The sequence below is a fragment of the Gymnodraco acuticeps genome, unplaced genomic scaffold (genome assembly GCF_902827175.1).
Source record: "Gymnodraco acuticeps unplaced genomic scaffold, fGymAcu1.1, whole genome shotgun sequence".
Taxonomy (NCBI): Eukaryota; Metazoa; Chordata; class Actinopteri; order Perciformes; family Bathydraconidae; genus Gymnodraco; species Gymnodraco acuticeps.
In genome coordinates this window covers 4,006,242-4,030,532 of record NW_022991180.1, presented here as the reverse complement: position 1 = coordinate 4,030,532, position 24,291 = coordinate 4,006,242, and the positions used below count along the sequence as shown (strand labels likewise).

The window sequence follows — 24,291 nt, the reverse complement described above, 5'->3', positions numbered from 1 at the left end:
GGGTTGCCAACTTTGGGTGCCTGGCTGGAGTCAGATTTTGATATCATGGGTTTAATTACACATATGCGCACTAAATGACTGCTATCGTGTCAGCAGCGGGACCTTAGCATATATATAGGATATATATATATATACAATATATGCTAATACACAATATTGGACACAGACTATAAAGGGCACAAAGTTTCATTCACTAATGAAAGTCAAACACATGTTTGTTTCCACTGTTTTATTGTGTGCCTGTCGCGATAAGCAATTCATTTACTTACTTATCGTACGATAAATAAAAATGAACTCGATAACTTTTCTGACCTCGATAAATTGCCATTTACATGAGGATGTGACTAGCAGTTTGAAAGGATATACTTGAATTATTATTATATATTATCATTATGTCAGTGGTCTAACGGTGCCAACAATATTATCGTTTATCGCAATAATTTCCGGGAAAATGTATCCAACAAAATTAATTATCGCATGAAACACAAACAAATCTACAGATTTACTCCAAACTGCCAAATATATTAATTAACACACTCTCACTCTCATATACTCTTTGACTCTATTTTGGCCTAGTAGAACAATAAGCAGCAGACTTTGGTTGCATTCCAATAGTCCATTTAGCTTAGGAACCTTCCTAACGGAGTGAAATGACCCGGAAGTACGTCACTGGCAGCCATGATAAGTGCCGTTCCAATTCTCCAAATGAAAGGAAAGGAGGTTTCAAACTTCCTTTATAACCTCCTTTAGTTTAGGAACCACTGGACCTCCCTAACCGAAAAGAGAGGAGAAAATGCTGCCCCACAATGCGTTGCAGCCGCAGCATTTGCCGTCACTCAACAGTCGGCCGTTCACGGAAACAACCGATTATGACCGAGAAATTATATCATGAAAATTACGGTGCTTATTAAGCATTTTAAAACGTATGTGGTAAATTGCCAAAGTGCTTTTTTCTGAACGTTCATCAGTATTATAATCAAAAAGAGAAATATGAACGTTAGTTTTTACTGAAATGATCAAATAAAGTCAACATTTCACAGTGTTTACTGAGCTGTGTGGGGTTTGTTCAACTTTTAAAAGATGTTTGAATGGTGATATACACAGTGATAGGTGTTAAGGACTAACGTTTATAATAAATACATTTGTATTGATTTTAAGATATTTTCATAGTTCATACAATCATACGTATTGGGATCATTTGTATTAATGTGGACCGGAGGGAGAGGGTGATGAGCATAAGTTTCACTTTCCTTTTTTATTTCAATTCCAACTTTGGTCATGAAGAATATGTTTCTCTGTTGTCCACGTTCATAAAGCATAAAGCAACAGCATCAGAGCACGGTGCAGAGTCTCTAGATGAGTTTACAGTAGTCCCTCCTTCTTATTAAACATCCATGTTGTAGTCCGCTGTATAGAAAACTGTAGTTTCCATAGTTTCCCCACAGCAGCAGACGCACATTCATGACGTCCGCTGGCGCATCATAAACACGTCAGATAGTGAAAGTGCATTCGGATTCTCTAAAGTACCGCGGTCTCTTCTCCTAAGTCCTTTTGAATTCTCCTATCCACTATCCCTTAACCCCGTGACGTTTCACTCAGAGGTCAAGGAATAGGAGATAGGGTTAGAATTTAGGAGCTGATTTTTGGATTATCGGAACGCAACCTTTGACTTTTGATCATTTCTTAGATCTGCGCATGCGCAATACGGGTCGGGGATTGACCAACCGGCTCCCACTGCTCTGCTGTCTGTTAACGTTGTTAAGAGTGGTGGGGGCGGGGAGGGAGCAGATCGACAGCATGAGCAGCTGTCAACTCAACATTTTAAATAACAAACCAAAAACGATCTCTGGTTCATCTTGTTTTTGGCGTGAGAATAGTTTGGGCAGCGTGAGATTGAGAGTGAACGCGTGTGTCACACGCCAGATGCGTGAGAGTTGGCAACCCTGGTTAATATCTGAGCACAGACAGTGTAAAAGGGAATATTTGATATGATATTGTTGAATGATTTACATAAATCAGGGTTACCAGATTAACCCATGATAACATTATACATTTAGTTTATTAAAATACACCCTGGAGAGTCACAGAGAGATTGCTGTCCCACCTTTACAAATGACTTGCATACAAAATAAGTGAAATGTGAAAGTCTGTTGGTCTTGACTTTAGTTAAAGAAACTCGTTTTAAATTTCATTGGAGAAAAATAACCTCAATCTGTTAAAAAAGTTTATTTTAAAAGTCAATGTTCGGGAATAATTTGCTTAAGTATTCAACCTTCGACACAGTTAATCGTTTTCTCTCTTTACTGTCTCTTTTCTCAAGGCATAGGTCTACGGCCTTGGGTATTGCAGCTATCTCTCTTAAGGAGGAGCAGCTTGGGCGCATTGTTGTTGCCAGTCTATGACAGGGATGAAGGTTTAGGTTCCCTGGCATACATTCTTTCTGTGGACGAGAGCTCTACTTAGATTCAGGGTCCATATGGCTTTAGTCTCACTGATGAAGAATGTTGATTATTACACTCCGAACTAGTTAAAACCTCGAGCTGCAGAAAGAGTTCTTCAGAATTGGTTTGGCAACCGGCCCCTGCGTCAACTCGTGACACACCACCTGTTTTGTCAATTCTCCGGCCGTAACTCCAAATAAACCACCAGTGTTTGACATCAAAGCTCCAGCTCTCCTCGTGTCTCTCTGAGTCCTGACTCTCCATTGCTTCAGAAGTTTCCCCCACACTAAATAATATCTCTTTATGTGTCATTGTAACCTACATATGTGCGTGTACTCGTGGGTGTGCCCACGCTGGTCGTGTCAGGAAGTGTCCTCTGGGAATGAGGCTCCATTATGTTGTCTGTTACTGTAGGGGGGGAGGAGGAGGGAGGAAGGAGGAAGGAGGAGGGAGGAGGAGGAGGAGGGAGGAGGGAGGAGGAGGGAGGAGGAGGAGGAGGAGGAGGAGGAGGTTCTCCTGACAGACACGATGATTGCCGAGGCAGAAACATCAGCCATGACGTAAGTTCTCCTTCCCCACGGTCTTTTTATATTCACAAGTTATCACTTTTAGACTGAGGGTATCTATGACAACAGGACTGCTGATACCTCCAGCGATAGTGTGTGTGTATGTACCTGTGTGTATGTACCTGTGTGTGTATAAGTGTGATATTGCTTGCCTGTGGGTGTTTGCCTCAGAAATAGCAGCCTCTCCCTCCCTTCCTCCCCCTCTCTCTGACGCACAAAGCAGTGCTTTTTTTTATGAATGAACAGCCGAGGAGGGCGAGGAAGACGAAGCCGAGCCCTTATCTGCTGCTGCTGATGCTGAGAATGATGTCACAGCACCTAAATGAACAATAGAAACTGATTGAAATCCTTATCATTTTCACACCTTCCCCCTGCGCTCTTAAGGTTTCTTTTGCAGCTCAATAACATTCTTTTTTGTTTTCTGTTTATCATACGTACACACATACGGAGGCAGACACTACGCGACTCCCTGCAGCTCCATCAAATAGGCTCCCTTGCTCCTTCTGACAACGTTGCCATGGAAACGCCTCGTCACGCCTCTCTCCTCCCCTGCGCACACACCCACACCACACGCACCGACATGAGCGGTATTCCCACCGCCCCCCCTTCTCTCCTGCATGTTGAATAATCCATGTGGAGGCAGCTCAGTAGCAGAAAGCCGGTCGGGAGGAACGCCATGTGGAAGTGAGGGATTCTCTGTGAGGACAATACTCCGGCGGACCCACAAACATGATCTGAGAATCACAGCGATACTGCTAACGGGATTACTGCGTGATGATCGTCAGGGATCCCACGCTGTATGCTGATGCACGACAGCAAGTCAGAAGAGGAATGTGCTGATTGTGATGACCATTTGTAACGGACTGGCTTTTGCTTTTCAATAACTTTGATCCTACTTCGTCCTTTGCTCTCGCACTTCCAGCCACCCACGAAAGCAGCCTGCTAAAAGCGATGTATACACTTTAATCTGACTCATTCCTTTTCTTGGCGAGGACAAGTCTCACCTCTTCCTGCCACTCTCTTACCGACGACACTCCTGCCAGAATATTTCTCTTCGTATAAAGGAGCTAAATGCTTTTACAGGACTTCTGAAGATTCCTGAGCAGCATGTGAAGACTTCCTCCACGCAGACTACGAAACATCTCTCTGACTTGTCCTGTCGCTGAAGCCATGTTCTGCTTCTGTTTCCAGAGTCCCTCTCTCAAGATGCATGCCCTGGAGGCTGACTTGGGACCCCCGTCTTCCCCTATAGACCCCCAAGGTCAGGATTACCTCCCTGCTCAAACACAGCCTCTTTCTACTGAGGAGCAGAGCCTGGTTCTGACCCACAAGCTGCTTCTCCCCTCGCCGCCGTGCACACCAGCTCAGGACCGGGAAGACTCTCCGCAGTCTGGTAAGTCAAAAGCAATGAAGTGCCGAGAAACAGTGGTAACGATCTCTTTTGTGTTGTAAAAGCTTATCTCCAATAATGTAATGTATCCACTTTTATCATGTTACCATGCCAAATCAATTCAAGGTATTTTCAGCTCCCATTGTAGAGAATCAAACCCATATCCCTCTCAACGCAAGAGCCACACTTTATATAGTACAACATACAGTATGTACATAATGTATTAGTGCTATTATTTATAGTGCCTGATTCATCATCTGTTCATTTAAAGCCTTGTCCTAGATGATGTTACTCCTTTGGCTCACAGTGAATAAAGCTTGACAGCGAGCTTTGAGCTTCATCCTATCTCAGAGCTGGGTGTGTCTTTATTTGATGAGTCGAGTATATCAAGGTATGATGCTGTTACTGTTGCATCAACGCACAGCCGCCTGTGACATGACGAATTTGTACATTTATTTATTTATTTCCATGTCTCTGTGCTGGCTAAACATACAATTGAGTGTAGTTTTTATTACCATACAGATTATAACAGATATGTGTGTTCACTGTTATTGTCAGAAAAACAAAAAAAGTGTATTCCCCAGCAAAGATGTTGAAAAAACGGTGTTCAAAATACTTTCTTCTCATTCTTTATGTTTGTCTTTTACTCTCCATACCTTACGCCTTTTTGTTTGCTTCCTATCTCCTCCATCGACCATGTCTCTCCCTCTCTTACATTTATCTCTTTTGTCCCGTCGGTTCTCCTATATTAAGTTATTATAAATTACATTTTTAAACTCAAATGAGAAATAGTCAAAGTTGTTATAGATTAACAGTACATTTATATGTTCTTCTTTCCTACAGGGCACTCCCCCTCCCCTGGTTCCTCAGAGTTCAGTCCTGTCCTGTACACCAGCCTGCTCTCTGAGGGGTCTTCAGGAAACGACCCCCTGCCCATCCTCCCGGGCCCTAAAACCAGCCCGCTGCTCTCCCGCTTTGCGCTGAGCGACTGCCCCGTCCCCTCCCCACGCTGCCCCAACCTCAGCCACAGCCTGCGCTACAACCTGGACCCCGATACGGCCCCTTCCCCACCCTGCTCGCAGCACATACGCATGTGAGTCAACTGTTTCCTCAAAAACGTTATTTAGGAATAATGGCACACAGACAGGAGGGTGGGACATTGCATTTATTTGCTGTGCTTCTTCAATGCCTTTCATTTGAGATGAAAGGTTAACATGCAGGTTATGAGTTATTTTACCATGGAACTGAATGCTTCTTGCTGTCTTCAGGACTCGCAGCAGTGTCCACTCGGAGCCACACGAGGGCTCTGTCTCCGTCTCAGCGCTCAACAGACACATTCACACTCTGAAGAAGAGGATCAGGCACTTTGAGGAGTGCTTTGAACAGGAGAAGCACTATAAGGTGAGGAACAGGAAATGCTTCGTCAGCGAGATTCTTCTGTCATCATCTGATTGGAGTTTATTTCCTCAGAGTGTGAGGCTCAGTGTTTTTTTCCTAAGCCAATAATGAGCTCTCACACAGAGCCATGGGGAGGATTATTGTTATTATTATTATTATATTTGTGTGTGTGTGTGTGTGTGTGTTACCGTGTGTAAATTAGTTATTTTACGTTCTCAAATGATACTGTGGCTTCTTATAACAAACATTATTAAAGGGAGAATATTTCCCTCTGCTGGTACATTGGAAAATTGTAAAAAATGTAAATATTTTACTCAGTCTTTATTAACTGGTTGCTGCTGCATGTTGGTGCACAATTATAATTGGCCCAGACCAGGGGATAAAGTAGAGTAAAGAGTTCTTGGTAGGTGATGCAGGAGACCCTGTTCTGTCTCTGAGTTTGTATGTATTTCTTCTTTTTCTTTTAGCCTGCCCACAACGACAAGACTGCTCATCCGGAGGTGGCCCGACTGATGAAGGAGCTCATCAAGAGTCGCAAGCAGCTTAAAGGTCAGTTTTCATAACCATAAACACACACTCACACACATGAATTAATGATGAAGGACATTGATTCAGAGCCAGTGCAACAACATAATAAATATTCCATTACATTCAAATATCTCAACACTTGTTTTTTGTATTGGGTCACAAAATAAAAAAAGTTTGCATGCACATGTTTCGCATTGTAATTTTGTAAGCTTATTTTAAAAAGTCAAATATGTCTGGTTGAGTACAAAGAAGTTTACAACATTTTAATTATGACTGTACTTGAATAAATGCATTAGATTGCTATCCATCACAGAATAATTTCACCATTTCAAATATGTTTACCAGACAACCAACGTCTCAAATTGTTTCTGTTTTTAATTTCAAAATGTTCTGAACTCTCGTCCTCTTCCAGAGCTGAAGCTGAGACAATCAGAAGGGGGGATGAAAGGTCAGGGAGACTTTAACCAGTCATCTGAAACACGCAGAACCAACTCAGACCAGAAGGAGGCAGCACCAACAGGCACTGAGCTGCAGCAGCTAAACAACAACAGCAACATCAAAGCTAACGTGGAGGAAACGGTCAATACTATATCCAACAGACTGAAGGAGAGACGCAGAGAGCTGGGCCTGCCCGACAGCGTCAAGGTTAGCAGAAACACTTTCAAACACATCAATTATAATATATGTTTGGTGATCTCATTGTCAGTGTTTCTGACCATGCATACATGTATTTATCTGTGGCTGTTTGTGCAGGAGATGTCCCATTTCCAGATGACTCTGGAGAAGACCAGCCTGCAGAAGTGTTTGCTGCATTTTGAGGGTCTGCACGGACGGCCGGTGAGACTTTCCTTCATGTCTTTTAATTAGCTGGCTCCACTTTGGTACTGTATCTCACTTCTCATTGAATAATCGGTTTCTGTATCATTCTCCTCCAGAGTACCAGGCAGGAGCGGACTCTGATGAAACCTTTTTACGACCGGTACCGTCTCCTGAAGCAGCTGCTGCTCTCTGCTGCTGCTGCTGCTGCTGCTGCCACAGTCATACCAACCATTGTGAGTATAACTAATACTGCATACAAAAAAGAAAGGAATGATGGAGTCTGATACGCAACGGAAATAACCCAAGCCCACTTTATGTCACTTATGTCTACTGTATTGAAGTGTATTTTAGTCCCTTCGGATAAAAGCATCAGCTAAATAAATGTTAATATATATATATATAAATAAATCTGACCCTGGCACACAGAAGTGTTTCTCTGCTGCTCTCTAGTGGACAGATGTGAGAACTGCACCAAACTGTTAGACCTCAGTTTTAGCTAAAGGCAAGATGAATAAAGCTAAAATCTTGCAGTTTATGACGAAGTAGTATTCAATTAAATATTAAAAAGCTATTTCAGGACTAGCTGAACAGAGTCAGTTTCAACATTGATGTGTTTTCCCTGCGTTTCTGTGTTCACAACGACAGAATAGTGATTCCTCTTTGTTCACGTAGGAGGAAGAGGAGGGCTCTGATGAAGATCATCCCAAACAGCGTAGCCCAAGGCTGCAGCCCCTCCGACTGAAGCCCCCTCGCTGTGTGTCTTCAGACGACTCGCTGCACCTTCCTTCTTTAGAAACGTCTGAAACGCCTCTCGTGTCCCCGCTGGAGGAGGTGAAGTGTTTCCAGCCACAGATCGTCACCATGGCAACACTACATGAAGCTTCCAGGTACGTACGTGTGTGTGTTTATAACCATTTAAATAAATATTGATTGATCTATATCCTATGTATCGTGACCAGGATAATCATCTCAGATTGTGATGTCGTCCCATGCCTTATTGCAGGAATTTTTAACAGGAAGTTTGTTTTCAAAGAAGAGCTTGTTTCTTGCTTGAAACTATGAGTTATCATCTTAACTTTAAATGCACACATGTCTAGACAATCTAAAAGAACTAAGACATTATTTTCTGCTCTTTTACAGACCAGAATTACTGGATCACCTCAGGACGGCGCGGTCAGAGAGGCACCGACTTCACCGAGCGCTCCGAGAGTTTGAGGAGAACTTCCACACACAGACTGGCAGGTAAAGGTCTCACACACACACACACACACACACACACACACACACACACACACACACACACACACACACACACACACACACACACACACACACACACACACACACACACACACACAAAAAAACTACTTGGCTTTTGAATTTTGTTTTATCTTTTAATAAACTTGAAACATTTGGTTTTCAACAATGCCTTGTGAAAAACAAAGAAAAAACATCCACAAAAGAAATCCCATCTTATGGTACGACAGTGAAATGCACGCACGTTAATACCGCACAGAGAGCTCGGGAAAGAGACGAAGAGATAGACGTTTGCTCTGTTCACGTCCTTTGTACTGTACATGTTAGTCCTCCAAAGTAAATACAGTAAGATTACAATACACACTGTACAAAGCTATCTGAGTAAGGCAACATAGGGACTATCAACCAGTTATGGAAGCTGCTGCAGTTTGTTGGAAACTACTGAAGTTTTGCCTCTTTTTTTCTTTGTGTTTCGCTAACAGGTTCTGTCAGAAGGAGGACCGGGGGCCAATGGCGGAGGAGTACTGCCAGTATAAGAGCCTCAAAGCTAAGCTCCGCCTCCTGGAGGCCCTGCTCAGTAAACGGGACTCAACCAAGAGCAGCTGAGTGACTCACAGTGGGACTTTATCGGACTCAATCCTTTATGAAAATCAGGTTCTGAATCTTGTGGTTCTGGTCTTGTTTTATGTCGTTTTCTGTTGACGCACTTTACATGAGGAAAACTGAGGAAATTGGTGACCATCTTAATGAAAAGCAGCATGACTGCGGGTTTGTCCCAAAAGATCCTTTGTCATTATGACGCATCTTAATATAAACCTGATGAGAAGTGTATTTAATGTAGCACTAATTTATGTCAGGGGTGACTGCTGTAACAACTTGGTGTTTGTTACATGCAAGTTATTTTATTCACGCACATTATGCCACTTTGTAACTTGCTTTCTTCCTTGCAAAAACACTCTTTCAGGACAGCTTTGCCCAAAGCGGAAACGGCATTTTCTTAAAAACAAGTGCTTTCTTGGCAAACAGTGTGTAAGCTTAAATGCAATCAATGAGACAATCCTGTCGTGTTTGTACATGTCTGCTCTTCAATCCTACATTGTGCTATGATATGCATTCATATTTTTATAATTGTGACTGAATTGAATTGACATGTTAACCTTGGAAAACATGTGAACGTTGGTGAAGCTTGGCATTGTAGTGCAACTTCTCTCTGCTATCAGATTGGTGTGTACCCCCCCACTTTGCTTGTATGAAGTTATTTCCCTCTAAATGCAGTTGTTGACAATGATCAGAGCTTTCGGCATTGTGCACTTCTGGTTTATATAATTTTCTATATATGAATGTATCAATAAAAATAAATATTTTTTCACATTTATTCTGCTCAACACAGTTTATGGTTCTACTTTCTTTCTTTTCACAGACTACATTTAAATCAAAGCGGCTGTAGCAGAGCTGGTTGCTATGGTAGAGGTGCTGACAGCTTTCATGCTGCAGAGAGCTGCATCATGCTTTTTTTTCATTTTAGAGGCTGTTGCATTAGTTCTGTTAAGATTCCACAGCAGTTTCACGTCTGGGTTTGAATACCTTTGGTATAAAGAAAGATGACTATCGATGCTGCAGCCCTAGAAAATTGTCGTTCCAGTCTTTGCCACTAGTAGAAGGTACAAAGGAATAGTCTGAAATGCTCTACTGAAGAATGAGAAGAAAACAGTTCTGAATCAATAAACAGTCAAAGGAAACGACTAAATGCTCGTCCACACAGACAGTGGACGCGACCCTCAGGATAACAATACAACAAGGCATTAACAAAACAAGTGTATAAAGTAACAACAGCAAATTGAATAGGAGCAGACCGTTAGTAGCCTACAGTTAAAGGGTTTCAGTGTTGACTTGCAGGATGGATGAGCTGTGTTGGTGTCCCAGGTTTCTATGACTCAGTAATGCGTGATATCTTAGCTTATGTTTTCAACATTTAGGGTAACCCTTTTCAGATGAGGAGACAGCAGTGTAGGTGTCAGAGTGTGTACCTTCCTCTTTTTTTGTATCGTCCACTCTTTCAGAGTACAGAGCGGTGTCAGATATGCTGCATGTCTGGGAGCCTACTAAATCTGCTGCTTCATGCATGTGTTGGTCTGCTTGGTCAGTACATGTGGTCTTCCTGTGTGTTTAGAGGTCAGTCCTTCCTCCTCTACATCCTTAGCGTCCCACACTGATGTTGCAGGTCTTGCAGCTGGGGTCCTTCTTGGCGTTTACCGTGGACATGCTCATCAGCTGGTGCCCGTTGATCTCCCCCACCGAGCCTATCGCCAGGTCGACGGGCTCCGTGTAGATCACCTCCAGGATCACGTCCTGGGCGTGATGGAACACCAGACTCCCGTCTTCCTCCTGCTTGCAGGTGAGGAAACTGTTATTGGAGAGGTCCAGCGCAGGAAGCCTCCCCTTACAGAAGTCGTCCCCCGCGGAGCCCTTTGGCGCCAGGACCAGGATGACGAAGTGGTACGCCGTGTACATGCAGTAGAAGTCTCCAAAGTACAGGTTGGTGTCGAGGTTGAAGAGCGAGTCGGCCTTCACCTCGAAGCGCTGGCGGCCGTAGGGGGAGTCCTGCGGGGGCTTGCCCGTGTTGAACTCTGTGTTGCAGCTGAAGAAAACCCCCTCCAGTTTGCCGCTGATGGGGGAGCCGTGGCTGCCGCTGTTGTCTTTCACCGCCTGCAGCATCATGTTCCCCTGATCCTCCCTGGAGGGTAGGGAAAAAGGAAATTGGTTGTGAACAAAAACATGTGAATGGTAAAGAGCAGCACATTGTTTTGATCCGAACTGATTAAATGTGTCAGATGCAGCCGGAGGATCTGTAGTTTCAATATCTCTGGATCTGTAATGATCTTAGCCCAGTTTGTCTGATAGAAGTGACCAAAAGAAAGATGGCGCCGGGGATGGCTGCCGTGTCTCTAGCTCCTCTCCAACTTTACATTTTCTTCGTTATATTTCAGTGTTTGCTTACACTTCGGTGTGTTTTATTAAATTTGATTTCATATGTTGCATTGTTGGAGGAGCTCGGATCATAAGAATTTAATTTGCCATTTCTACACTGTAGCTTATATGACAATAAAACCTATGAATTTGAAAAGCATGCTCAACTCAAAAACTGCCAGGAAACAAAAGCATCTTTCAGAAACAAAACGACAAATAAACATTCAAGATTGATGAGGGCTTGTGTTGTAGCTGCATGTCTTCGAGCACAGAGTAAATCTGTGCGCCTATTATGAATTGTAATTACAGTGCTATCACTTCAGACGCTGCAATTACATCCATAATTAATGCTTTGTTGAGGGTATTATGGAATTAGTCATCTCCCACCCCGGGTCACTGGAGCAGAAGCCTCATCGAGGGGTAGACAGTACTGCTGCCGCCCACATGGTGGTGCAGTTTACCAGACACATGTTAAATGCACTGATCCGAGGCAACAAAAGAGAGGGGGCTTCCCAGATGACGTCATGTTGTAAAGCCCCAGTAAATACGTCATACAAAAGTCTTTGTGCAGCATGTCACAAAGAATATCATAGGATAGTATGTCATTGTGTATATAGCATGACATAAAACAAGTATCGACATATATTATTTAAAAAAATGTCATTCAAAGTAATAGTATACTATGTCATAACATTGGAATATATTATGATACAAAACTAATAGTATAGTATGCCTTAAAAAAAATGATAATACAACGTTACAAAGAAAGTCATCAAATGTATAGTTTGTATCACATATTATATACAAAGAAAGTTACACTGTGACAAACCTATACTTTTCAATGGCCTTAATTGTCACATTGTCTGTACACATTAGCCTATAGTGTGGGGATCCTGCTGTGTGCAGAGATACAGGTGCTGCAGTGATATACGTTGTAATATTGAGTGCTAGGATGGATGCATTACATTGCAATGTTCTCATTATCAATCGTCTTTTATTACCATCACACAAGTCTTATCACAGCAGTATGTTAACACTAAATGTCCTGCAGCCTTAGCTTAAAGGTCATTTTAGCATCACATAACATCTCAAGTCTCTATAGGTCTATAAAGCCACCAGATGCTAAAGCTGTGAATTTAATGTGATGTTCAAGTTACTGGAAGCATATCAAAATAGGATATACAGTATCTATCGTCAGAAATAGCATACAAATAGCAAGAATACGTTGAAATGCTAAGTGTTGTATAATAGTGTAAATTACCATAATGCAACAAACTAAAAGAGGAAGGAAAGCTAGCCGCACATACAATGTGTTAACACAGTTTTCGGGGTTTCTTTAATAACAGACTCTGACTCAACTATATTTGAACTACAAAATTATTTATGAAAATGCAAGTACAGCGGCTTACCTGGCATGGTCGAAGTACTCTTTATTCTGGTTCCTGTAGAAGACAGACAGAGGCAGCATCCGGCCGGCGATGACCTCTGCTTTCACCAGCAGCTGGTTTAGGTGCACTGTGGAATAATCTGGAAAACAGACGCATCACAGATCAGAGTTAAACTGAATAAGCTGTCATCAGGAGGATCGGAAACCAGTGTTGGAAATTAGTAGAAATGTAATTATTTAATTATAAGGAACAAGAGTGACTGTGTGCACTGGATAGGATGGAACATGAACTGCGCTTCTTCATCTTTATAGCTTAGAATGACTCAGCATTTTAGTCCTGTGGCGTCCTTATACGCTCCAGCATGAAAGAAGGATTGCCAAATGGGTGTGGATTTATTCCAAAGTATATAATAAAGTTTCATTGTAATGTTCTGATTTTCCAACAAGCACACCAATAGAAAACTATAAAATTCCCCACTTTCATGAAATGCTACAGAACCTTGAACAAAAATGATAGACGGCTATTAAGAGGATTTCTCAAAAGTCTTCAGACATATTTTTAGACCTCCCTTTTTCTTTAGTCAAGCCTCGCATCACTATCACTACTACCCAAGCTTCTAATGCTCCCAGGGCCGTCCTTGGCCAACATGAGGCCCCACGCAAAGCTATATGATGAGGCCCTCTGTTTCGCGAGCGTCGACGGGGGGACAGGGGGGAAGCTAGTGGAGCAACCGTGCCGCACCACACTAATTGCGCTGCATAAGCGCATAGGTGCGCCGCATTTTCGGCTCAGTTGAGGCACCCTCCGCAAGATGAGGCCCCCTCCAAGGTGAGGCCCCACGCAGTCTGCATGATCAGCCTGTAGGGAGGGACGGCCCTGAATGCTCCTCATCCCTTTCGCAGCTACCCACCCCCATACCATCATCTCCTCCCCCTTCTCCCCTCCCCCACCCAAAGCCGGCAGCCAGCGATGTTGAACTTGTTGACCTCTGCATCAGAAGATATACAGCACAGCTCCCCTCCTTCCTTTAATCCTTCTTTTCCACTCGCCCTCCCCTTCCCCTCCTCCACCCCCTACATCCATACTCCCCCCCACTCAGTAAAGATTAGCCTCCATTTAATATTCTCCCTCATATTGTGCCCTATCCTATTCTGCTCTGTACTTCAGCTCAAACAACATCAAAGGCTGCTCAGATGTCACACATCTTGAGAAGCGAGTACTCGTGGTACAGTAAGCTGTGCGTTACTCACCGCCGGTGCAGAACTCCACGATCTCGCTCCACTCGGAGATGGCGTAGTCCCCGTCGGTCTGTTTGGACGCGGTCTGGACGGCCACGGTGTATTCTGTGCGGGGGCTCAGGAACCAGTGGCCCCGCACCGTCATGGGCAGGGGGACGGCTTTGGCTACCAGCTTGGTGGGAACATCCTGGAGGGAGGAATGGAAAACAGGAGGAAACTCCAGTTATGGTTTCCTTAAAGGTCTCCTATTATACTGTTTTTCATCAAGGGGGGGGGGGGGGGGGTTACCTTGTTTGGTGATTGGCTAATGGTTACACAAGCCAAAAAATCCTTATGACATCACAAAGTGGCCAAAATCTGATCAGCACATTTTCAGACAGGTTTTTATATAAATGGATCTGGACAAAAAGAGAATCTTTTTTCCTGAAACTTTCACAACCTCTTAACACAGAGGGGACACATGTTTATGTATAAAATACATGAAAAAGTGCATTTTGCATAATAGGACACCTTTAAAGCCATGAGCACGCACATGACATGCCTTTGAACATGTTATGTAAGAGGCAGACTGCAGTTTATACCTGTACTGTTTTCTTTATGTATGCACACTGTTCTGTACTCTCCTCACCCCCCTTAAGCATCCATGGGCCTTAGCAGCCTATTGATTGGACCGGTAGCCCCTGCCTAGCAACAGATTCAGCATATCGACCAACACTGCTGCTGGTCACCAAAATCAAAATACTAACATGGGGTCGCTCGCTACTAGGGAGAGGAGACACACAGGAAGTGGCTGCAGGAGGAGAGGAAGGAGGAAACAAGTGTTGACTGACGGTGAACTGAAGGAGCTGCTGTCATCCTGCTGGAGGAATTACTCTCCGACCGAAAGGGCAGAGTGAGTGATATTAGCCTATTAGAGCTCAGAGTCTTTGAACAGATCCACCTTCAAAGGAGTCTTTTTGCCTCAAGCAGGAAACTAAAGGTTATCTTTGGTTAAAACATGGTGAACATGTGTCTCACGCTTCAGCATCAAATCCATCGGTTAGGTTTCGATCATCAGGGTTTATCATTCTTCCAGATGTTTTAGCAATCACGTTATGATAATGCTGGAGAGTTAAAGTATGGAGGGGACAAATATCATTCACTGTAAGTCCGCCCAGACACAGCGATGTACGGTGCCAACAAAGTGGAGACATGGAGAATATCAGATTGAATGCTAAAACAGAATTATCTTTAGAATTGCATTATTTATAAATGTACATTACTTATGGACAACTAATTGGAGAACACAGTGGAGTCTATTTTCTTTAAAACTGTACTGTATGGTCTGTTGTTCTGTTCATATCTTTGTAAAATGATCACATGAGAATCATTTGGGTTCATACTTACAATTTTACACCGCTGACAGTTTTAAGAAAGATTTTGCGTTTGGTTTTTAGTTGGTCTTTACTTTGCAGCAGGTGTGCTTGATTATGTTTTGTATTCAATGTTCTAGAAATAGGTTTTGCTTAAGAGGCCAGGTACCTGCTGAAAAAGAGATTTTAATTTCCAAGGAAGGAGTGAAAAAAATGCTTTCCCAAATACTATCATTTTCTTGAATTCTTTTGGCACATTGCCTAGTTTGTGCTCTCAAGGCTGAGTGTGAGTTTCTCACACATTGAATCACATAAACACAAAACCTTGAAATATTTTTTTCCTTTTGATGAAACATAGCAAATGCATTAATTGAGACAACAGGCCTTTTGTTGAGCCTTCTCTCGTACCGTTATCTTCTAAATTCAGTTTATTAGTGCTGATTCAAGCGTTACCTTGTGTTTGAACTTGTTAGAGTTTTTGTTCTCCTTCTTGTTCAGGTCGATGAAGTAGTGTGTGATGCGCTCCTTGCTGCTCGGCTCCATGTCCCAGCAGATCTTGAAGGAGTCGCAGGTGATGTTGCTGATCTTGATGTTCTGAGGAACAGGGAGCGCCTCCATGCTGCCATCCTGGGATTTACTTCCTGTGTAATCGAAAAAACATTGAGTATGTTTGGTATGATCAATGTCAAAAAGTATAACAATATATGCCAAACTACTAAAGCACTTTGCGATGGGATGACACAAACCACGACAACAAATTAGACAAAAAGGTTAAGTGGGTATCCGGCTTCATGACTGCATCTTGCATGGCTGGTAATAAAATCTGTCCACAGACACAAAAATACCTTATTTTGGGACCACGCCCATAATAACACTTGACAACTACACGTGTGGAGTTTAATATCTGCATCTTAAACGGTTGCTATCGCAGTCACACAATCTATCCAAAGTCTAGCAGGGAGCCACCAAAACCAGCGTCACTATTACTACAAATTATATGTTTCATATTTACTGTAGGATTATTGTAAAAAAAAACTCAAACGTCATTTTCTGGTCTGTTATTTTTCAAATCCGTTTTGAATCCGGGATTGTAATAACTTCAGTTGTATGAGATATCTACGAGTGATCATAAATCAGATTTTTTATTATCTGAGAAACGCATTAAATCATTATACAGCTGGAAATGCTGCATCTCTGCACAGCTTTTATTCAGACCGTATAAATATGGTTTGTTTCTCTTCTCTGTCTTATGGTCCATAAACCCCACATACTACAGCCTTCCTCAGCACTGCCTGCATCGCTTACTACCTTATATGTTGCCATGGAAACACATCAGCCCCTGAACACACACACACACACACACACACACACACACACACACCTGCTCCACAGAACATACGTAGCATTAAATATTTCAAACGCTGCTTATTGAATCTCCTTACTCTCCGAAGAGATGGATCCATTTATAATCAGCAGTACAAGTCCTCCTCTAGCACAATGCAGGTGAATCTGGAATAACAATATAATGCTGATGAATGTCTTAGAACTTCAGCCCTTCATTTAAGAAGAATTATTTCTTTTTTATCTGGCCTAGTTGGCCTAAATAGAAAGGCCATTGTTTTCCATAAATAATGTTGATACATCTTAAATTCAATTGAGTTTCATTAATCTCATTCCTGTACAAGTATCTTAACTCGTAGAAGAGGCTTAAAACCCAAAGTGCACACTGAGGCCAATGGAAATGCCAAAACGAGGGTTGAATGAGAGCTTTGTAGAATTAGGATGAATACAGACTTTGCGTCACACGCTGGTACGCCCACTTGGCAGGGCAAGTGGGGTCTAAACACGAGAGTGAGTAAATACAAGAATTTGGGAGTAACACATACAAACGGCTGGACTCTTCAGAGAGAAACAATGGCAGAAGCAGCGGAGCATGGAACATCCATCTCCGCTCATCAGCTGCGAGAGGGCGGTATAAAAGAGTTATCCCATAATTGGACTGTGAGGACTCTCCTGTCTCGCCTCCACACAACACTCCCAGTGAACCGTTTGTAGGTTGATTCATTTTAGGAAACGAGAAGGTCATTCCTACGCCCAATGTGTAACTTGCTTTTTTATCCTAGCTTTCTTACAAGACATCACTTATATGACTCTCTTAAAATAACATCCATAAAAGACCAATGCATGCTCTTCGCCACCAGACCGGACCCCCGGCTTACTTTAATCCCTAGGTCCTATCATACTAGCTGATTACCAAAAAGAATCATCTTTAACCTAGAAAGAAAGACCTCCTATTGTTAAGTGCTTAAATCATACCATGTATATTTATTGTGCACTTTTACATCTAGATTGTAAAGATGACTTTTCAGTGATGACAAATATTTGGGATTGTTTTTTTTTTTATATCTTTACACCCTATCTTACCCTATCTCGGAATGTATTATCTGGACTTCGTGCATATAGTGTAAATGACATTTTAGTGGCATTTATGGTTTTCCTAAATATGTGGAATACTTAAAAGGCCAGCAATTACATCCTAAGCCGAACTGCACCATGATTGTCTTACTGACTTAATGCAGGCCCTCCTACACCTCTATGCTTTGCGTTTCGAACAGATCTCATCCTGCTGGTCCGCATTTAAGGCCCATCTCATTATACTTAAAGCCCACTGAGCTGATAAGTGTGGCTCAGACTGAAAGGTTCAATGCAGCCCCGACGGAGCAGACCTCGCTCAGAAAATGCTTCAGCAATTCAGCACGGAGCAGATAGTGATGTCAGCACTGTAACAGCCCACCTGAGACTTTCTGTTGCTGACCTATCACAAAAACAAGAAACAGACTCGGCTTGCTGTCATTCTCCGACACCTGCTTGAAGAGAAGAGGAAATATACTCTTGAGAAGTAAACTATAGCCTTGGATTTCTTGAAGTGAAGTTTTTATTTAAAAATGCCCTTTCTTGGTCCCCCGGCTTCCTTTATTTTTTGTTTGCCCTTTGATTGTCTGTTTGTTTTGTTTGTCCACCATGTACTTGGGTCCCTTGAAAGGCGCTATATAAATATCATTTATTATTATTATTAAAAAAGAAAAAAAAGAGTAATAGACAAGTAAAAGTGTATTACAAATGTGGACATTATCGCAATTCTTATGGGACGTTTTATCACAAGATGTCCAATTAATGTTTTTATGCTGCAGAATAAGATAGCTTTTTTGTGTCTATTCATCCCAAGCACCCATCATTAGTCATATATAAAACATCCTAGGTTTAAAAACATAAACACCATAGAGGAAAAACCTGCTATCTCTGTTGCTGTGTTGCAAATGAAGCATAGTAACTTCCTTGTTGTTAAATGTTAATGTCAACACTGATGTTTCCCATGAAAACTCTGAAAGGAGACCCCATGCAGGTCTTTGCCCTCCCAGCTCCCTGTGACTGCACTGGGCTGATTTAGCACCTGTTCACTCTCCTAATCAACCTGCAAATGGAGGCATCACCCAGGCACAGTGGAGCATTACAAATGCAGTCAGATATGTTGCTTACATAATACTCTTACGGCTACGCGGTCAAGCTAAAAGTGATGTTATCGGGGAAAACAAGTTCACTGAGCACGAATCTAAGAAAATGCACAAGGTAGACAGAAACATGCAACTATTAACTGTTAACAATCCAATATAAAACACAAGTGGCATGAACAGAGAATACAAACTAACAGATTAGAGCCGGATGGCTCTTTTGGTGAATCCGAATAGAGTCATGAATGTAATGTGTTACTGGTAGCGTTGCCTGCAGGTAAATAAAGGGCCTTTGCATGCGCTCCGACTTCTCAGGGACTCTGAGAGCTCAGGATGAAAGATGGAGGAGTAAGAGCAAAGCAAGATGAAGGTCAGGCGGTAAGGGAGCCAGGCAAACCTTTTACAATCTCACACAGGAGGTCTAAACCCTCATTATGCACCTCAGCTCTTTCTACTTGAACTAGGGGTGCAACTTTAGCTAATATTAATTTAGCTGAGTCATGACTCTATCTCGAAAGCCATTACACCACCGTAATGAATGTGTCGTATTATTTACAGCACAGTATTAAAATGCTGTGCATGAGACAGAGGCGGTGGGGGATTTTGCCTCATCATCATAGAGCAAAATGAGTGTGAGTTTTGTGAGGCCTTACTTAGGAGTGCAGATTACTCATGCACAGGACATGGACAGGGGGTTCAAGATGATGACAGAGCAGCGTCATGCATGCTTGAGCATCAATACGAAGGACATAGAAATATCTGCCCTATAGCAAAACTATCTCATCATAAAGAATGGATGGAAAGACGCTCTGCTAAGATCTATCAAATGAACCTTATAGGGTATTGGCCTGTTGTTCTGCATGCAGTGAAATGCCAGTGTGGAATAGCAATAGATGCAAGAGAATCGATACAAATCCTGTTGACATGCATACGTAGGGCGATCCTAATGGCTCTTTGTGGTAGGGTTTTTTCCAGTCAAACCCGACTTGATTACTCTCTTTACCGGTGAGAGGAGAGGGAATTGATTTAACTTCAGGCCGCCTGCATCATGTACTCTCACTGCGCCGTCTGAAGGTCGACACTTCTTCATTTCAGTCAAGGTTAATGTTGAAAAATGAATCTGCAGAGTATTGTTGGCAGATGACGGTGGCAGATGACACAATGCTCTTTATCAGACTTAAACCTTGCACACACCAATAAAACCTAGTTAAGACACTTTAATAACACAACCTTTACAGATCAAATTAACTTTTAGTTAGACAATCAACCCATCAATATTCATACAAATTAACATAGATGACCTTCAGGAAGTACCGAACTGTTTTTCGAAACTCGTCCATGACCAGAATCATCACTTCTCATTTGCATGTTTAATCCTTCGACTGCAGATTTTGATGCTCAGACTTCTCTGCAGTCCCTCTTAAGAATGTTCAGAAGTCTGAAATGCAGCAAAGTCAATTGCAAGAAAATACGTTACGCTGCTAAAGAGTGGCTGCATAAATTATGTACCTGTAACTCTTGCCAACACAGTCATGGTACACAACTGCTCATACTGAACACTCGCCAAGCTAAAATGCCAGCTTACTCATACGATGCAGTACGTCATTAGTCCGGCCTGCTGTTGTGTCATGATGCACCATATTGGTCAAGCGCTGCAGAAGTGAACCATTCTGTACAATACTCGGGTCTACAGCCATGCAGCTCTGTGAGACCGTGCTGCTTAGACATAGTGATACTTTAAGCTAACATCAGCATGCTAACATGGTATTTCACTTCTTAGATTTGCATGAGAGCATAATAATGTATGATAACTGGCAGCAAAGCAAAGCTAATGGTAACGTCATTAGGTAATCGAAATAGATGAAAAATAAATGGATCCACAAAGTTGAACATGGATGTATGCACAAAAGGTAAAAGCAACCCATGTTAATACAGCTAGGACATTTCATAAACCTCTCTGCAACAATGTCTACCTCTTGGTGGTGCTGAGGAAACGACTTACCAACATCTTTATCCTTTGAGTCTATGTATTTCTATAACAAATCTCAAAGCAATCCACTTAATGCCTGTGGTATTTCAGTCTGAGACATTTCAGTAGTAGACTGACCAACAGACAACAAATGCCATCCATAGATCCACATAGCATGGCTGATATCAGAAACGCAGCACACTTCCTTACAATAGTTTAGCCCACTGCCTGCGTAATCTTGCAACATCTCTTGTCACAGGGCTGAAAACTAAATGTCTTTGTTCAAGTGATGCGGCACTGCGTTCGAAGAAACAATGCCACTGTCAAGTAGTAATCGACAGCACTGAGGGGGCTTTTCTTCAACTTGACAGTCACTGGCTGAGCTGAGGTAACATTGATTGTTTACCATCTATCCATGTGTCTGTCTGGCTAACATGGGAACACACTGCCAGACTGAGGGGGAGGGGGGGGGGGGGGGGGGAGGGTCGCAGCAACGGCAGCAGTGTCTCAAGCAGAGAGAGTTCAGACAGTGCAGACACAGTACTTGCACAAATGGCAGCCATCCATCATGACAACTTAATTATGTCATCGTCCGCGGCACAAAGGCCATGCAAGCCATGTAGTGAGTATTTCATTACCCCCTGTAACTACGCATTTACAGTGGATATCAAATCAAAATGGAGGTATGAGTCAGCCTTGCAAAGATTGGTAGCATTATTTAAACCAGTAAAACATCATGGAGGCACTTCTGTGTGTCCCCAGACGTCGGTCCACCAGCAACAGTGTCTGTAAATGTCCCACTACTCATAAGCAAAACATTCCCTACCCTACACTTATTCATGTCACACCCCCGGCACTAGCATTACGGCTGTAACACCCCCTCTAACGCAGGGCACACAGAGGAACAACTTGTATCCCTCTATTTCTTTGGACCATTGAAATGCTCACACAGTCCTCAGTGTGTATGTGTTTGTGTGTGTGCCTTTGTGTGTGTGAGAGAGCTTTTTCCCACAGAGATAGTAGGTCTTCTGGAGCTCTTTGCATCCCATTTGCTTGGTCAGCAAAGCCTCTGATGCTGACAATTAAATATTGATGGATTTCGGAGCTACATTTAGAAAGATGTGGATCCGAAATGAATACTGTCCTTGGGAAAACGTAGGTATTGACCAAGTGGTTCCAAGAAAGCTAAAAGTGGAATATGCAGTTGTCAATATAGGGTGTGGTAGGGAATTGTTAACTACTATTACTGGAAGTCATTTAATGTCAGAAACGGCCACATCAACATTGAGGGGTTTGTCAAAAATAAAAGGAACACTACTCTTAACATCACTACACAGCACTTCACTTACTGAATAAAGGGGATCTAGTCCATTGCAAGGTGCGTATCCTTCACAAATAATTTATCTTGCCTCGTCATGAAGCTCAAGTATGTTGTCCACAGTTATGAATGAGCAATATGGGCACATTATAAGGGCTCTAGCATTGATTTTGTAATGACATTATGCCTAAAACTGCACAAATGATAATATGTTTCAAGCACACCATCTACGGTACATGAATGATCTGAACCAACAATTCTAGAAAGTACTCTGTTATACCACAAACACCAATTGTCCTGCAGAATCTGCACAGAAGGTGGACAATGTGACTGTGTTGCTCCATCAACAGAGCATGTGGGTGTCTCGAGGACACAGAGACACTATTTACACTGGGTAATCCACTTAATAAATAGGAAAGTGGCAGTGCAAAAACCAGAAAACCTGCAGCACGACCCTGTCATAAGATCCATTAGAAAAGTCCAGCCCCATGCCATTATTAAAATTACAGCTTCAGAATTAAGCCAGCAAAGCACTAAGAGGATATAAACGGTGTGCTGCTGTATTACATTATGAGGTGCAGCCATGGCAGATGAGAAAATGAGGCGGTGTGATACAATGACTGCACTGTGGTTAGATGCTGGGGTCTTTTGCTTAATGAAGACACCCCATTGATTCCACCAGTGCACAACTGGCCAATCCATCAACAGATAAGAACAAAATCTAGGGAAGCAAAAAAAATCCCAATCAACTCCATTCAGCTGTGACAAGGTGTGATCTCATTACATTTGACTTAATCTACAATCTTAATTAAAGAGGGGTCTCTGACGATGGATCAGATGGGGAATCAGTTGTGTGTAATTGCACTGATGGGTGTGTGGATCTGCACCGCCTGTGCACACGTGGGTGCAGGCAGCCCTAGGTGCAGCCATGTTCAGCTCTCATTCTCTCCTGATGATGACTTGCTTTTTTCCCGCCCCACCATTAACCACCAGGATTTAGCCTGCTCCTGTAAAAACTGCTCATCTGTTATAACATTATAAAAATAGCTTATATTTTCCTTGAAATCAGTGAAAAATGTTCATCAACTCTTTGTTTGATGCTTTTTATCCAAAAAACTTTCAAATTCATGAAGTCAACCACAGACTATCCAGCATGGATGCATCTGGATGATAAATGCATAAACGCAGAGACAGTTTCTCGTAAATTGGGGATGAAATATAAGACTAAAAACGTATTTTTCAATCATAAATAAGCAGGATGTCATGTGCAGATAATTGATTATGGTAACTCCCTGAGATAAAGACAAGAAGCAGTAGCTATAGGCGGGGTAACTGCCGATCTCTGTCCATGCCAATGGTGCTGAAATAATATTGCATGTTTAGTTTTGAGCAAACTCCCCGGTCATCCGAACAAACCTCGTTGCCACTGAAAAGACACTCAGCTATTCCACACACGCACCATCGCTCCAAGCAGGGAACCAGCGGAGCGACCGGCCCCTGCTCCCTTCAAACACACAATAAGGCAACATGCAGCTAAAACCAATGAGCAAGCAGACTGTATGCATGCAACGTCTGTAAAATGTAAAATATAGGCTAATGCACTGATATTATTTGCAAACACCCCAGTGAAAAACCCTCTCCTTACCATCTCTCTCGCATAACTGTAATGCGCTCAAGTCCTTGATCATCCCCGCGCAGGGACTTAATGGACTGATGTTGTGCGCCAAACCTGGTACCTCCATCTCTGCAGCCTGGGTGATGCTGGGATTAACGCTAGTTTAATATCGTCCACGGGACTTGCACAGCTGCAGTCAACGCTCGTCGAGGAAGGAGAAAAGAAAGAGAGACCGGTTCTCGTCGCTCTCTGCTCTCCCCTCGTCTCCTGGGTGGTGCGGCTAGTGGCGCGTCAGCGGAATCGTCACGGGCGCGATCAGCACAAGCCGCCAGTTCGGGTTTGCAACGTTGGCATAGAAGCTCCTTCAGAGATGCGTTTAAATGTACGAAGCACTAATATATCAGCCTGTGCATGTATCTTGTTTAAAACGCGCAGCATGTATGCAGAGCATCTGTGCCCTCAGAGCCACAAGTGTGCCCTGCGTGTCACTCCGCCGCGGGACAGTTAAACATGAATACTTCAGAGGATTAGCGCAG

The 24,291-nt window shown here is 42.7% G+C and overlaps 2 protein-coding genes across 3 annotated transcripts in view; one reads left to right on the top strand and one right to left on the bottom strand.

Moving 5' to 3' along the window:
• The window catches only part of LOC117560757 (protein FAM13A-like), a 23,153-nt gene extending 13,379 nt beyond the window's left edge, over nt 1–9,774 (top strand). For both annotated transcript variants that reach the window (XM_034237757.1, XM_034237756.1), the window contains exons 11-20: nt 4,199–4,400; nt 5,241–5,490; nt 5,666–5,798; nt 6,263–6,344; nt 6,736–6,968; nt 7,077–7,160; nt 7,259–7,375; nt 7,815–8,029; nt 8,283–8,384; nt 8,882–9,774. In XM_034237757.1, coding sequence (XP_034093648.1) covers nt 4,199–4,400; nt 5,241–5,490; nt 5,666–5,798; nt 6,263–6,344; nt 6,736–6,968; nt 7,077–7,160; nt 7,259–7,375; nt 7,815–8,029; nt 8,283–8,384; nt 8,882–9,005 — 1,542 coding nt within the window. In that variant the 3' untranslated portion in view covers nt 9,006–9,774. The remainder of the gene's footprint in view (nt 1–4,198; nt 4,401–5,240; nt 5,491–5,665; nt 5,799–6,262; nt 6,345–6,735; nt 6,969–7,076; nt 7,161–7,258; nt 7,376–7,814; nt 8,030–8,282; nt 8,385–8,881) is intronic.
• On the bottom strand, nt 8,523–24,291 carry phyhiplb (phytanoyl-CoA 2-hydroxylase interacting protein-like b). Its single transcript, XM_034237761.1, has 5 exons — nt 23,786–24,291; nt 15,798–15,985; nt 14,005–14,179; nt 12,776–12,893; nt 8,523–11,133 (listed from the first exon to the last, which is right to left on the bottom strand). The coding sequence occupies exons 1-5, from the start codon at nt 23,880–23,882 to the stop codon at nt 10,596–10,598; spliced, it is 1,116 nt and encodes a 371-aa protein (XP_034093652.1). The 5' UTR covers nt 23,883–24,291; the 3' UTR covers nt 8,523–10,595.

Coding starts and splice junctions, on each gene's coding strand:
- phyhiplb (XM_034237761.1), bottom strand. CDS start 23,882: ATGGAGGTACCAGGTTTGGCGCACAACATCAGTCCATTAAGTCCCTGC. Junction 12,894..14,004: donor CGTGGAGTTCTGCACCGGCG/GTGAGTAACGCA, acceptor TCTGTTTTCCAG/ATTATTCCACAGTGCACCTA. Junction 11,134..12,775: donor GAGTACTTCGACCATGCCAG/GTAAGCCGCTGT, acceptor CCTACCCTCCAG/GGAGGATCAGGGGAACATGA.